Source organism: Canis lupus, chromosome 35, assembly GCF_048164855.1.
Source record: "Canis lupus baileyi chromosome 35, mCanLup2.hap1, whole genome shotgun sequence".
NCBI classification, from domain to species: domain Eukaryota; kingdom Metazoa; phylum Chordata; class Mammalia; order Carnivora; family Canidae; genus Canis; species Canis lupus.
Genome location: NC_132872.1, coordinates 1,257,918 through 1,272,103, shown reverse-complemented (window position 1 = coordinate 1,272,103; position 14,186 = coordinate 1,257,918). Strand labels below are relative to the sequence as shown.

The 14,186-nt window shown below is 33.6% G+C and overlaps 1 protein-coding gene across 33 annotated transcripts in view; it reads right to left on the bottom strand.

Annotated features, from left to right (window-relative positions):
• Positions 1–14,186, bottom strand: part of DLG1 (discs large MAGUK scaffold protein 1) — a 237,583-nt gene that overhangs the window by 106,425 nt on the left and 116,972 nt on the right. For 22 of the 33 annotated variants that reach the window (XM_072812003.1, XM_072812004.1, XM_072811998.1 and 19 more), the window contains 2 exons: positions 13,863–13,961; positions 3,203–3,256 (listed from right to left, as the gene is read on the bottom strand). In XM_072812003.1, the coding sequence (XP_072668104.1) occupies positions 3,203–3,256; positions 13,863–13,961 (153 nt within the window). The remainder of the gene's footprint in view (positions 1–3,202; positions 3,257–13,862; positions 13,962–14,186) is intronic. The other 11 variants (XM_072812020.1, XM_072812016.1, XM_072812018.1 and 8 more) reach the window with 1 other exon arrangement.

The window sequence follows — 14,186 nt, the reverse complement described above, 5'->3', positions numbered from 1 at the left end:
ATTTCCTCATTAGCCTATACCAATATATTTAAACAGGACAGAATTCTATTACCTAATCAGTATAAGACTTCTCCAAAGGAAGATTTTAAAAGAAGCCCAATTTACTAATTCCTTATTGTTTAGGTTCAATTCAGTAATTCCTTTCTAACTATAAGATTAATATATTGAAAGTCAATATTCTATCAACATTCATGTGACTCATAGTTCCTATTAATGCATAATCTCAGGCAATTAAAAGTTTCAAAGTCTATACCATCACAAGGTAAGAATCTAAAAATAAAAATGTATTGAGAAGAAAATGTTCTTCCTAATGAAAAATTAACATAACTAAATACAAAGTATTAACCCCAAAAGAATTTACTTATAAGATTTTACTAAATAATGAGCAGCAAATTTATGTTGATTTAAAATTATAAGGAGTAATCAATTATATCACATATGGAAAAAGTGAAGAAGCTTTTAGTATGTAAGAAAACTACAAAAGTCAAATTGAATGAATTTTTCTAAGCATCAGTAATTTGTAGTATGTCTTAAGAAAAAAACAAAAAGACAAACAGGGACGCCTGGGTGGCTCAGTGATTGGGTGTCTGCCTTCGGCCCAGGGCGTGATCCTGGAGTCCGGGGATTGAGTCCCACATCAGGCTCCCTGCATGGAGCCTGCTTCTTCCTCTGCCTGTGTCTCTGCCTCTCTCTCGAATAAAAAAAAAAAAAAAAAAAAAAAAAAGATGAGATTTCAACATATTACTTTACTTCCATCTTATTACTAAAACCAGTAAGAACTTAGAATTTTTGTTTTTAACTTTGTCTTCCCTTAACCTTTTTCACTACTTTAAAAAAAAGAACAGGAATGCAGAGAGACAGAATCAACCCCAATGCCAATGAAATTATATCAATTAATACTATACTGAGTATAATACATCATACTTAATAGTAAAAGGCTGAAAGCTTTTCTCCATGGATCAGGAACAAGACAAGGATATTTGCTCTTGCAACTTCTATTAAACACTGTAATGGAGGTCCTAGTCAGAGCAATTAGGCAAAAATAAATGCATCTTGATTACAAAAGGAAGAAGTAAAACTATTTGCAGATAGCATGATTTTATGTAAAAATATTAAAAGAATCTATACAAAAATACTACTAATGAGATCAGTAAGGCTTCAGGATAGAAGATCAAAATCTATCATATTTCTTCTTTTTTTAAAAAAAATATTTTATTTATTTATTCATGAGAGACAGAGGGAGAGAGGCAGAGACATACGCAGAGGGAGAAGCAGGCTTCCTGTGGGGAGTCTGATGTGGGACTCAATCCCAGGACCTCGGGATCATGACCTGAGCCAAAGGCAGATACTCAACCACTGAGTCACACAGATGCCCCAAAATCTATTATAGTTCTAAATGAATTCTTAAAAATCCAGTATATTCAATACATCAGCAATAAAAAAATCCATAAATAAAATTAAGCAATTCCATTTACAATAGCATTAAAAGAGTAAAATACTAAGGAATAAATATTAAATGAAATAAGTCTAAGACTTGTACACTAAAAATTAAAACATTATTGAAAGCAATTAAAGTTGTAAACAAATGAAACGCCATCCTGTGTTCATGGATTAGAAGACATAATATCCATAAGACAGCAACACTGCCCACATTTACCTACAGATTCAAATCGATTCCTATCAAAATCCTAGCTGTTCTTTTGTTGCATGCAGAAATTGACAAGCTGATCCTAAAATTCATATAAAAACACATAGAATCCAGAATAGCCAAAACAAACCTAAAAAGTTGCAGGACTTATACCTTCTGATTTCAAAAATTATACTATGTGGTACTGGCACTAGGATACACATACAGATCACTAGTAAGGAATTAAGAATCCATAATAAATCCATATTATTTATTTATTTTTATTTATTTTTATTTTTTAAAGAGAGGGAGAGTGCACGTGAGTGGGGCTGGTGTGGGGGGGAGGTGGAGAGGGAGAGAGAATCTTAAGCGTGCTCCACACCTAGCACGGAGCCAGACGCAGGGCTCAATCTCACAACCCTGAGATCATAACCTAAGCCAAGATCAAAAGTTGCATGCTTAACTGACCATGGCATCCAAGTGCCCCAAATCATGTATTTATAACTAACTGATTTCTTACAAGGATGCCAAGACCATTCAACATAGAAAGAAGTTTTTTCAACAAATAGTGATGGGACAGGACAACTGGTATCCACAAGCAAAAGAATGAAGTTGGACCTTTACCTCCCAGAATAAAAATAACTCAAAATGGATCAAAGATCTAAGTCTAACAGCTACAACTACAGAACTCTCAGAAGAAAACCTAAGGGTCCTCATTACCTTGGATTAGGCAATGTTTTTGTTTTATTTTTTAAAAATATGTATGTATGTATGTATTTATGACACACACATAGAGGCAGAGATACAGTCAGAGGGAGAAGCAGGCTCCCTATGGGAAGCCTGATACAGGACTCAATCCCAGGACTCCGGGATTACAACCTGAGCCAAAGGCAGACGCTCAGCCACTGAGCCACCCAGGTGTCCCAGATTAGGCAATGTTTTAAAGTACACATTGAAATCAACTATGTTCAAAAATGGGAAAAAAGTACTTTTACAGTCTATAAAATTATGTACCATTTGATTGGGGGGGGGGGGAAAAAAGCATGAGAACTCCTACTACTACTTCAACATCTCCAAAGGCATTTTCCTTTGGAGTAAAAAATGTTAGATTAGATTCTGCTGTTCTAGCTGCTTATCTTTAAGGGCTTTTTAACAAAGTAAGTTTATAAAGAAGCACTAATCATTTTAATATGAACTTATAACTACTTTAACATTTGAACGTACATATAAACCTGGATACTAAAATTCTAGTCAATCAACTAGATTTCTAAACTGACTGGACATATCGCACTGTGTAAGTGACCATTAGTCAGCGATAGCCTTTAGTGAAAATTAATCATTTTAATTTAAAAATAAGTCATAAATTTCTATTTCAACATTTCTGCTTTATACAGGTATGGGGAAAAAACCACCAGAAAGGGACAGTATTGCTTTACCTTCTTTAATAATTAACAGAGCAGTGAAACAGCACGAGTACAATGTATTAGAGAAAATGAAGCTGTGATCTTTGTGTATGTATCAAAACTGAACAGGAAAAGCAGAATTACTTAAATGTGTGGAAGAAATTGAACTTACATAAGTTGATGTTTCCAAGCTATCTGTGTTGACCAATACTGGAGGAGGATTTGCCTTAAAGAAAAGAATTGCAAATGTGTTAGCTTAACAGGAAAATTGACACATTGCATATCAATGTTCACACATGTTGGAAGCAAATGAAAGATTTGCTATTTCTTAAATTATACTTTTTATAATTTTATGAGCTTTCCATATGTTAATCAAGGATTCCAGTTTTCAGCATCAGATGAAAAGAAACAGACATAAACAGTTACATTTAATTTGCATTTGAAAAATAAATTATTTCTGCGAAAACAGACACAATTTTCTTAAGATTTTAAAGTTTAACAGCCTTCTTAAAAAGTCCACAAATATTCTTTGCATAAGAATGCTTCCCAAATTGCTCAGAAATCATTACCTTTATCTATTCTCAAGGATACCATGGAAAAGATTCCAATCTTTTATCTCCCAGAAACAAATTCTATTTTCAGCTCCAATTACTGCTCTCTACCTTTTATTCTAGACAACTCACAGAATAACAATGCTCAAAAAAAAAAAAAAAAGGCAAAACAAGAAAACAAGTAGAATAATACATGTCTGATTAAGTATGGATTGAAGGAAGCTTAGTCTTCTGGTTTTACTGGAAAGTTATTATATAGGTGAAATTAAATTTTAAGAATAAAATATAATAAATATCAAATAAAAAACATATCAGAACATATCAGAAAACTGATGTGATCCCCCTCAAAATTATCTTTCTCCTGTGTATTTAAGAGTATGAAAGTACCATATCAAAAGACATTTTCAGAGAATCAAAAAAAAGACTGTCCTTTAAAGAAATTTTAGGAGAAATGTTTATAAACATTAATAAGTTCTGCTATTCCAACTAACTAAGGAATTATACATAAAAACAGTCTGAAAAAAAATAACGGTATGAAAGAAACATACAAAATAACAATTTTCTTGAAGTGTATGGGCTTTTCTAAAAGGTTCAAGTGTTTTACACTATATTTAGCTAAGTATTAAACCTGGATGATACTATAAAATGCTTAAAGACAACACAGTTGCATGGTTAAATAATTATATGCATTTAGGCTACATGAAGCAGCAGGTTAAAAATGAGAATATTATATACATTATTATATATTATATATATATACATCAATATGTATTATTATATATACATTATTATATAATGCAAACATGACATTAACTACTTTATATGCAGGTCCTACCTTTGAATGTAATAATCTATCTTCAAATGATTTAGTGAAAACTGAACCTAATAAATACAAATATTGCTTTAAAAATTTTTTTAATTTAAATTCAATTAACATAATATAAATACTATTTGTAAGATTATTTAAGTAAAATTAGTCAACTTGCAGACATTTGACATTTTATGAATATCTGAAATTATTCAATGATCTATAGATTCCTCAAACTGATAATATCTCACATCATTAAAAAAATTAAAAAAAAATTTAAAGATGTTTATTTATTTATTCATGAGAGACACACAGAGGCAGAGAAATAAGCAGAGGGAGAAGCAGGCTCCCTGGGGGGAACCCTGATGTGGAACTCAATCCCAGGACCCTGGGATAGACACCCAACCACTGAGCCACCCCCATGTATCCTAATATATAGCCACCCCCAGGTGTCCTAATATATACTTTTTAAGACTCTTTTCTGGGTCATTTTAAACTCAGGGTCTTCTGATTCTGATGGCATGGGGGATTTTTGGTGCTGATAAAATGTCCACAGATCTACCCGACTCTATTTAACATACATAAAGTGGAACAAGGTTTAATGGACTCTGCTCTTGGTGGGGGAAAAGTGAGCTAGATTCAGGCCCTATGAACTTCCATTTCCTAGAAGTCTTTTCTTTTTTAAAATTAAAAAATATATATATTTTTTATTGGAGTTAGATTTGCCAACATATAGTACGATACCCAGTGCTCATCCCCTCAAGTGCCCCCTCAGGGCCCGTCACCATCACTCCATCCCCTTGCCCACCTCCCCTTCCACTACCCCTTGTTCGCTTCCCAGAGTTAGGAGTCTCTCATGTTTTGTCACATCATTATAAAAATCAATGGCACAACTTCACCTTATTTTGTTTAAGCAATTACAGAGGACAGCAAGAAAGGAATGGGTACTTAAAGTTACAAAGCAAGTTATATTCCTCGAAAACTATGGCAATGAAGTCTTTGGGTTCCCTTTGCCCATTTATTACCAAACATACAGTGGAAAAAGTTGTTTTTTTTAATCATAATTTTATAGAAGTTATCTTTTGATTCTAGTTATATAAGAAGTCTATTTGACATTGAAATATAGGCAAATAAAATAATATAAAGCATTAAATCTACTTCAAAACAAAATAATGGCCATGAGAAGTCAGGAATGGGAGGTATTATGGATCTTAAGAATGCACGTGAGTTAATGATTGTAGTTCGGTGATAAGTATACATGGGAGGAGTTCACTGTACTACTCCCTCTACCTATAAGTATTTTTGAAAATTTTCATAATAAATTTATTTATTTATATGAAGCTCAAGTGGCATGATCTGTTTCAGGTTTAGCTGTCTAAAATAAAGATAAAAATATTTAAGACTGTGTTAGCAGGTATAGAATCAGAACATTTGACTTGGAATAAACTATACTTACTTAAAAGCTTGTGATTTTCTAAGTTCTTGTATTACAAAATACAGAAATGGTATCTGACAAAGTAATACTCCCTAGTTCTCCAATTCGGAGGAGGTAGGAAGTAAATGGATAGAACAATTTGAATGGGTTTGGAGGATATGATACATAATTCAGAAAAAAAAAAAGTGCCCTAGCAACAAAGCTATTTAGGCTACTTAGTTCTAAAGAAGAGTGACACACAAAGATCTGCCCACAGAAAGCACTACCCTCAAATAGCTGAGGTAAAGAGCACTAAAACAGTTGAACATCTGGCTAGTTTAAGACTTGGGATCTGTGACTGGGACAGTAGGTAGCAGAACAGGTGACATGAAATTATCAGCTCTGCTTAGGAGTCAATCAAACAACAGGACTTGAGAAGAATCTACTTGAAAGTTACTTCAAATGAAAAACCCCTTCCCCTGAACCTTGCTTCAAGTGACACCTACTGAATGACTTGGTTCTAGTGCTGCGTCTATCTCACTGTACTATTCAGTAACTCTGACTATATAGTATATAGGTAAGTCACAAGCATTACTGAAACTCATTTTCTCCATCTATAAAGAGACAGCAACACATGCCTTCACCTAAGAGGACGACTATGTGATGATCCAGCAAATACAAAGGAAAATTTATTGTAAACCACAGAAATCTACTGTTAATCTATTATCATATATTTACCATTGTGTATGTTTCAACTAGAACAATAATGAAATCCTATAACACAATCAGATTTGTGGGCAGGGGTTAGCAAAGGGACAGGGATATTCCAGAAAGAGGAACTAACAAACCCCTAAAGAATTTGACCAAATATCAGTAAGAAGACTTAAACAGGGCAGCCCAGGTGGCTCAGCAGTTTAGTGCCACCTTCAGCCCAGGGCGTAATCCTGGAGACCCGGGATCGAGTCCCACATCGGGCTCCCTGCGTGGGGCCTGTTTTTCCCTCTGCCTGTGTCTCTGCCTCTCTCTCTCTCTCTGTGTTTCTCGTGAATAAATAAAATCTTTTTTTTTTTAAAAGAAGACAAACATAATTTTGCTCATCCAACTTTTACTATTCCATTTCATTAATAATGGGCCTCATAGGGATTATGGCTGTAACACACTGCAGCATCCTTAAAGAATTTCAGAAAGCAGTATTATATAAAAAAAAAAAAAAACACATAAAATAATTCTAAAATCCAGTTATTTAAAAACGGGCCAAAGTTAGGAGTTAAGAAAATGCTTTTATGCTGTGCATTGTATTTCTCCTTCTTAACCATTTATCAAAGTTTCATTATGTTATTTGTTTAATGTCTGTCTCCTTCTTCCCTACTAAATAATAAACAAGTGTTTTTCATATGAAGAACTCACAAACCCCAGAGAACACATCCTGGATTCTAATTTGAGACACACTGCATTAAAAGTTAAATGCTATCACGTAGGGAATCAATGTAATTAGAGCAAATATAAAAACAAAAAGGATGGATTCTAGGAAGATGGCAGAAAAGGAAGCTCCACAAATTCGTCACCTAGATAATAACCGCATTGCCAGAATCTATGTGATTTATCTATTTTGGAATTCTGCTGAATTTCAGACTAGTCTATTGAAGGCTTGCAACTTCCATGGGAAATACTAGATGATAAACTGTGGTTAATTCAGTCAATTTCAGTTCTTGGCACAATAGCAGCTATCGAACTCCCACTCCTCTGCCCTGTAACAGCTAGCTGGGCAAGCGTTCCTGGAGCAGCTGGCACAAAACTTGCACAAGCCAGGAAGACCAAAAAAACGCAAAAACAAACAAAAAAATTATCCTCCAAATATAGGGGATCATTGCTGCTTCTGATCACAGAGGTACAGACAAAGAGACCATGGCCATTATTGAGCTGCCCATAATTGATACAAGTCCCTCTCCCTCTGGTTGCAGTGACGTCCAGAAGGCAAGCATCTACTTGCACCATTTCATTTTTTGTTTTCCCTTTGAGAGTCAGACACTGAAACCTAAGATATTCAAAAGCAGTCACATGTACAAGGGAAATTAGAATATGACTGTGCATACCCCCAATAAAGGCCTGAGGAAGGCCTTAAGTTTATACTGCAGACTGATTCTTGGCAGAGAGATAGTCTACAACAATTAAAAATCCCCCCAAACAACAAAAAAGTAAAAATAAAAAACAGCACCTTAGGAAAGGGGAAGGATCTGATTTCCAGAGTTATAGCATCATAAGGGTAAAACATCCAGTTTTCAGTGAAGAAATCCAAAGGCATGCAAAGAAACAGTAAAGTGTGGTTTATTCAAAGGAAGAAAAAAAGAAACTGCCTTTAAAAAAAAACCTGGTAAAAAAATAATAAAAAATAAAAAAATAAAATAAAAAAATTGAAAAAACCTGGTATGATCTACTAGACAAAGACTTTGAAACAACCATATTAAAGACGTTCAAAGAACTAAAGAAGATAGACAAACAAAATGAAAAAAAATGGGAAAATTTACAAAAGAATAGAAAAATCAATGAAAGATAGAAAACCAAAAGGAAATTCTGGAGTGGAAAAGTTCAATAAATGAAATGAAAAATTCACTAGAGCAACTCAAAGGCAGATTTGAGTGGGCAGAAGAATTAACAAACTTGAAGACAGGACAATGGAAATGATTAAGTCTCAGAATAGAAAAAAAGAACTAAAGAAAAATGACAAGACACTAAGGGAACTTGGATCACCATGAAACAGACCAACACAAACATCATGGGAGTCCCAGAAGAGAGATCAAGGAGCAGAGAAAATAGCTGAAGAAATAATGACCAAAACATTCCCAAATTTGATAAACACAACAACACTTAAATACAAACATCCAAGAAGCTCAACAAACCCATGGTAGGATGAACTCAAGGAGATTCACACTGAGACACACTATTATCAAACTGTTGAAAGACAAAGACAATTTTGAGAGCAGAGAGAAAAAAGTGACTCATTACATACAAGGGATCTTTAATAAGATTATCAACAGGTTTCTTAGAAACTATGGAAGTGAGAAAGCAGTGTATCGATACACATTTAAAATACCAAAAGAAGAAAATGCTGTCAACCAAGAACCCTGTATCTGGCAATAGTGTCCTTCAAATGTGATGGAGGAATTAAGATATTCCCAGATAAACAAAAGCTGGCAGGGTGGAGGGTGGGTTCATTACCAGTACAGATGCCCTGAAAAAAAATCTTTGCTAAAGAGAGTCCTGTAGGTTAAAATGCTTGTAGTCTTTCACCACTGAGTACAATGTTTGCAGTGGGTTTTTCAAGTATGAAAGATGAAAAGAATTCTGTAGATGGGTGACAGTGATGGTTGCACAACAATATGAATGTACTTCATACCACTGATATGGAGGGGTGCTTAGGTGGCCCAGTTGGCTAATAATCATCTGCCTTCAGCTCAGGCCATGATCCTGAGACTGAGCCCTATATGGGCTTTCTGCTTGATTGGGAGGAGCTTGCTTCTTCTCTCCCTGTGGCTCCCTCTTGCTCTCTAATAAATAAAATCTTTAGAAAAAATATCACTGATATGTAAACTTAAAAATGGTTTCTAAGAAGGTAAATTTTTACATTATGTGTATTTTGCCACAACTAAAAAAAAAATTGAAAAAAATGTATGACCTCAAAATAATTATGCCAATGCATCAAAGACAAATTGAAACATATTCTACAAAATAACTAGCTTGCTTTCTTCTAAAATGCCACATTCATGAGAGACAGTCTGTGGGGCTACTCCAGATTAAAAGAGACTGAAGGCAATGTGAAATCCTGGACTGGCCAAAGGACCTATTTTTGTTTTTCCCATAAAGAACATTATTGGGGCAATTGGCATAATATAATTAAGGTCTGCAGATTAATCTGATACTAGTTTTATGTTAATATTCATTTTCTGATATAGTTCACTGTATTATGGTAATGTTTTTGTTCTTAGGAAAAATATTTAGTGTTATAAAATATTTGTATTTAGAGGTAAAAGAGGCATGACAGAAACTTCTTTTGACATGATTCATAGGGGCACCTGGGTGGCTCAGTGGTTGAGCATCTGCCTTTGGCTCAGGGTGTGATCCTGCAGTCCTGGGATTGAGTCCCACATCAGGATCCCCTTAGGGAGCCTGCTTCTCCCTCTGCCTGTGTCTCCACCTCTCCCTCTGTGTCTCTTACAAGTAAATAAATAAAATTTTTAAAAAATTTAAAAAAGAAACGATTCATAAAAACTAATTACATAGAAAGAAAAATGGTAAAGCAAATATAGTAGGTAAAAATATTAAGAATTGGGGGATCTGGTAAAGGTATATGGGAAACTATTACTGAAATGATTTGAAAATAATGTAAAATAGGGGATCCCTGGGTGGCGCAGCGGTTTGGCGCCTGCCTTTGGCCCAGGGCGCGATCCTGGAGACCCGGGATCAAATCCCACGTCGGGCTCCCGGTGCATGGAGCCTGCTTCTCCCTCTGCCTGTGTCTCTGCCTCTCTCTCTCTCTCTGTGTGTGTGACTATCATAAATAAATAAAAAATTTCAAAAAAAAAAAAAAAGAAAAGAAAAGAATGTAAAATAAACAAAACAAAAAAAACCTCAAAATAGAAACAGAATAAGGGCACCACAGTCAGATATTAGGGTATGGTTAAAAAGGCTCATTAAGGTAACTTGAAGTATGCTCCTCTGTTTAAGATTGCCAGTAAAATGAAAATATATCAAGTCATACTTTAGATAGACTAATGATCAAATGATTTGAGATTCAATACTCAAATGTTTTGTGAAACTTAAATAGTCCAAAAGCACTGGGTAACCCCTAATGTAACTACTTCTACGTCTGTGGGAGTTAACTTATCTCTTGCATAGGCAGTAGGCTCCCAGAGGACAAGGACAATGTTATATTCATCTTAGTAGCTACACGATTAGAACAATAACAAAAAACTGAATGAACACCAATCCCTCCAAAGGACCTATGTATGTGAATATGTGCAAAGATTTTTACAGGCACAAATTAGTTATAAAGCATTTTCAACAATACCTTAATTACATAACATAAATCCCCATAAATCCCCACAATTGGTAGAAACAGAGGTCTAAAACGCACCTGGGTTTTAAAGCATAGGATTTACTCTGAGGTGAAAAAAGACATTTAATAGGTCAGTATCTATGTGGAGAAATGGGGCTATGAGAAGCTGAGTCATTTCTCCATTATCACACAGTCAGAAAGGAGTGAGACCAGGAAGAGGCAGTCAGGTCTCATTATAAAGTCTATGCTCTTCATGTAATTTCAAGCAGCCATTATGCCTTTTTCTGTACTGCTGTAAGAAGTGTAATTCCTATTGTGGAGGGCTTTCATAAAATATAAAAGATCAATAAAAAAGTATAAAAAGTATGAAGTATAAAAGTATAAAATTTCTACAAATAATTAGACAAATAAATAGACCTTTAAATAGGCTGTCTAATTTGCCTAATCTCAAACTCATTTTCAAATAGTCAGGGAGGCATTATCCCCCACTTAAACTGATGAAGGAGTATAAAATGTAGAATTAAATAACTTGTTTGAATTGCAAAGGTAGGACTAGATTCCAAATCTTATGCCTTCAACTTCTATTACATCTTGATGCATCTAAAATGTACAGCAGTAGATATTTAGAAGAAAAATTATTTCCATTTAAAATGTTAAAGTTGGGTTATATATTAAGTATGGCTTTCAAATTTATTTGAGGATAATATTTTGATCAGTATGTCCATGTTATACTTGATGAATCAGAACACACTTTACTGATTCTGGAAAATGAGGCACAACTATAGGCTTTTCACATTATACAACGTAAGTCATTAATCTACCCTGCATGGACTTTCATAGTGTATCTAAAACTTAAAATGAGGCAAAGTAGAATAAATAAGCCTTTCTCTTGTGGACATATCTTCATTTGTTCTTCTAACTTGTTTCCTGGATTACTGTCTCAACAAAATATGAGATAACACTAATAATATGAATAGCCAAGGTCATGTGCCAGTTACACATATGTTATTATTCTTCCAACAACATCTCAAACTAGTACTATCATCTTCAGTAATACAGATGAGTAAACAGCTCAGAGTGGTTAAGGAAACTGCTCAGAGTTACACAGCTGGTAGAGGACAGGAATTCCAAACCAGATCAATCTACCTCTAAGACCTCTCACTTATAACTACAAGGCTATGTAATGTCTGAACAATTTCCAAATATAATGTGATGTTGTTAAGGGATGCCTGGAGTAAGGAAGTCAGAAGAGGTTCCTTATGGAATACAAGAACAGAAAGTACTACAAAATTCCAAAGGATTTTAGGAAACTATTTGAACATTAAAAGATTAATTGAAATGAGAGTAGAATAAACCTCCAAATCCCCTACTTAAAATATATTGTACTACTAAATCCTAGATGCTTGGAGAGATATTATGTTATTATAATATTACCAAAACACACAGGCTACTTACTTAGAATTGTATTTACTTATAAATTGAATTTCTTCTCTGGATCTATTCAATTCTTGTTGGCTTTCAATGATTAATTTTTAATGATTTTCATAAACGGCAAAAGATTATGTAGAAGTAGTAATATAATAACATATACTGAAGTCTTAGTATAGGATCTGTAATTTCCTCTAGAATCCTATTTTGTATAATGGTCCTATTGATTTTCATTTTTAGGAGAGGGGAAAGGCATTGAGAAAGTAATCACAATTAATATCTCATTTTACTCCCAATGGAACTTATGTAATATTCATACTATTTTTATTTATATCTTATGCACAGATCAGTAATAGTAAAAATAGCTAAAGATGCATTTATTTATACTTTAAATGATACTGAGATTGTTTACAACAGAGATCTGAGTTGTTATATGCAAAAATACTATCATTATTTTGATTTTGGATGACTTAGTTGATAGGGTAGTTAATGTCTTAATATAAGTCATCCCTTGGAACTATTGAAGCTCTGAAACTACAGAATCTTTGACATTTGTCTAGCATTTCATTTTATTTTTTGATTGTCACGTTACCTTTTAATTTTTTTTTCAAATTTGTATTTAAATTCTACTTGTTAATATACAGTACAGTATTGGTTTCAGGAGTAAAATTCAGTGATTCATCACTTACATATAATACCCAGTGCTCATCATAAGTGCTACCCTTAATAATCATACCCATCTAGCCCATCCCCCACCCACCTCTTTCCATCAACCTTCAGTTTGTTCTCTATCTTTAAGAATCTCACATGTTTTTTTTTCCCCTCGCTTCCCCCACCCCTTCATATGTTCATCTGTCTTATTTCTTAAATTCTACATAGGAGTGAAATCATATGGTATTTGTCTTTTTCTGACTTATTTCACTTAGCATAATGTACTCTAGCTCCAACCACATTGTTGCAAATGGCAAGATTTCATTCTTTTTGATATTGAGTAATATTCCAATATGTGTGTATGTATACATACATGTAACCATTTTTAAAATAAACTTTTTATTTTAGAATAATTTTAGATTTACAGAAAAGTTACAGAGATAGCACAGAGAGCTTCCAAATACTTTACACATACAGGCTCTTATTTTTAACTAATACATGTATTTTCTAATCAAATGATAGAAAAATATTTCCAAGAAGATAAATATATATTGGGAGATAAAAAGTTACATAAATGACACATCCAGTATATGACAACAAGATTTTTATTATCTTTAGAAATTAAACAAAATTTCCTAAAGCAAATAAAAACTGGTTCAAACAGATTTACATGTACAAAAGGCATGGTAAGCAGTCTAAGGAGGTTCATTATGAAGTTTAGAATATGTACTATTTCAGTTTACCTAAACAGTGGCACATATTGAACCCATTTTATATTAAATCCCAAATACTTAATTCCCTAAAAACCCCAGTGAAGCTCAATCACTAAATCTAACAAAGAAATAGTTAAAACAGTTTGAAAAGAATACAAATGAAATATTAAAAGCAAATGAAATTTTTATAAAGAAAAAAGAAACTAATAAAAACCTGTGGTATGGTGGGTAGGATGACAGTATTCTCAGCAGGGACTGGCAGGACAGGGATCACAGGGACAGTGGGAGAAGAGGGAGGTACAGCTTCTGTTGGCTAAAAATCATCAATGACAAAAAATCAGGAAAAATACCAAATAAAAGAAAAACACATAACAGAAAATTTTGTCATAAATTATAGTTTTTAGAAATAAAATTGAGAAGTAGGTAAAATATTGTTACTTCAATGTAAATGAGAAAATGCTCTCCAGAAATTTTAGAAATTATACCATTAATAATTTTAGTAACTGTAATTCAAATGAATGACTACTTTTATGTTTAA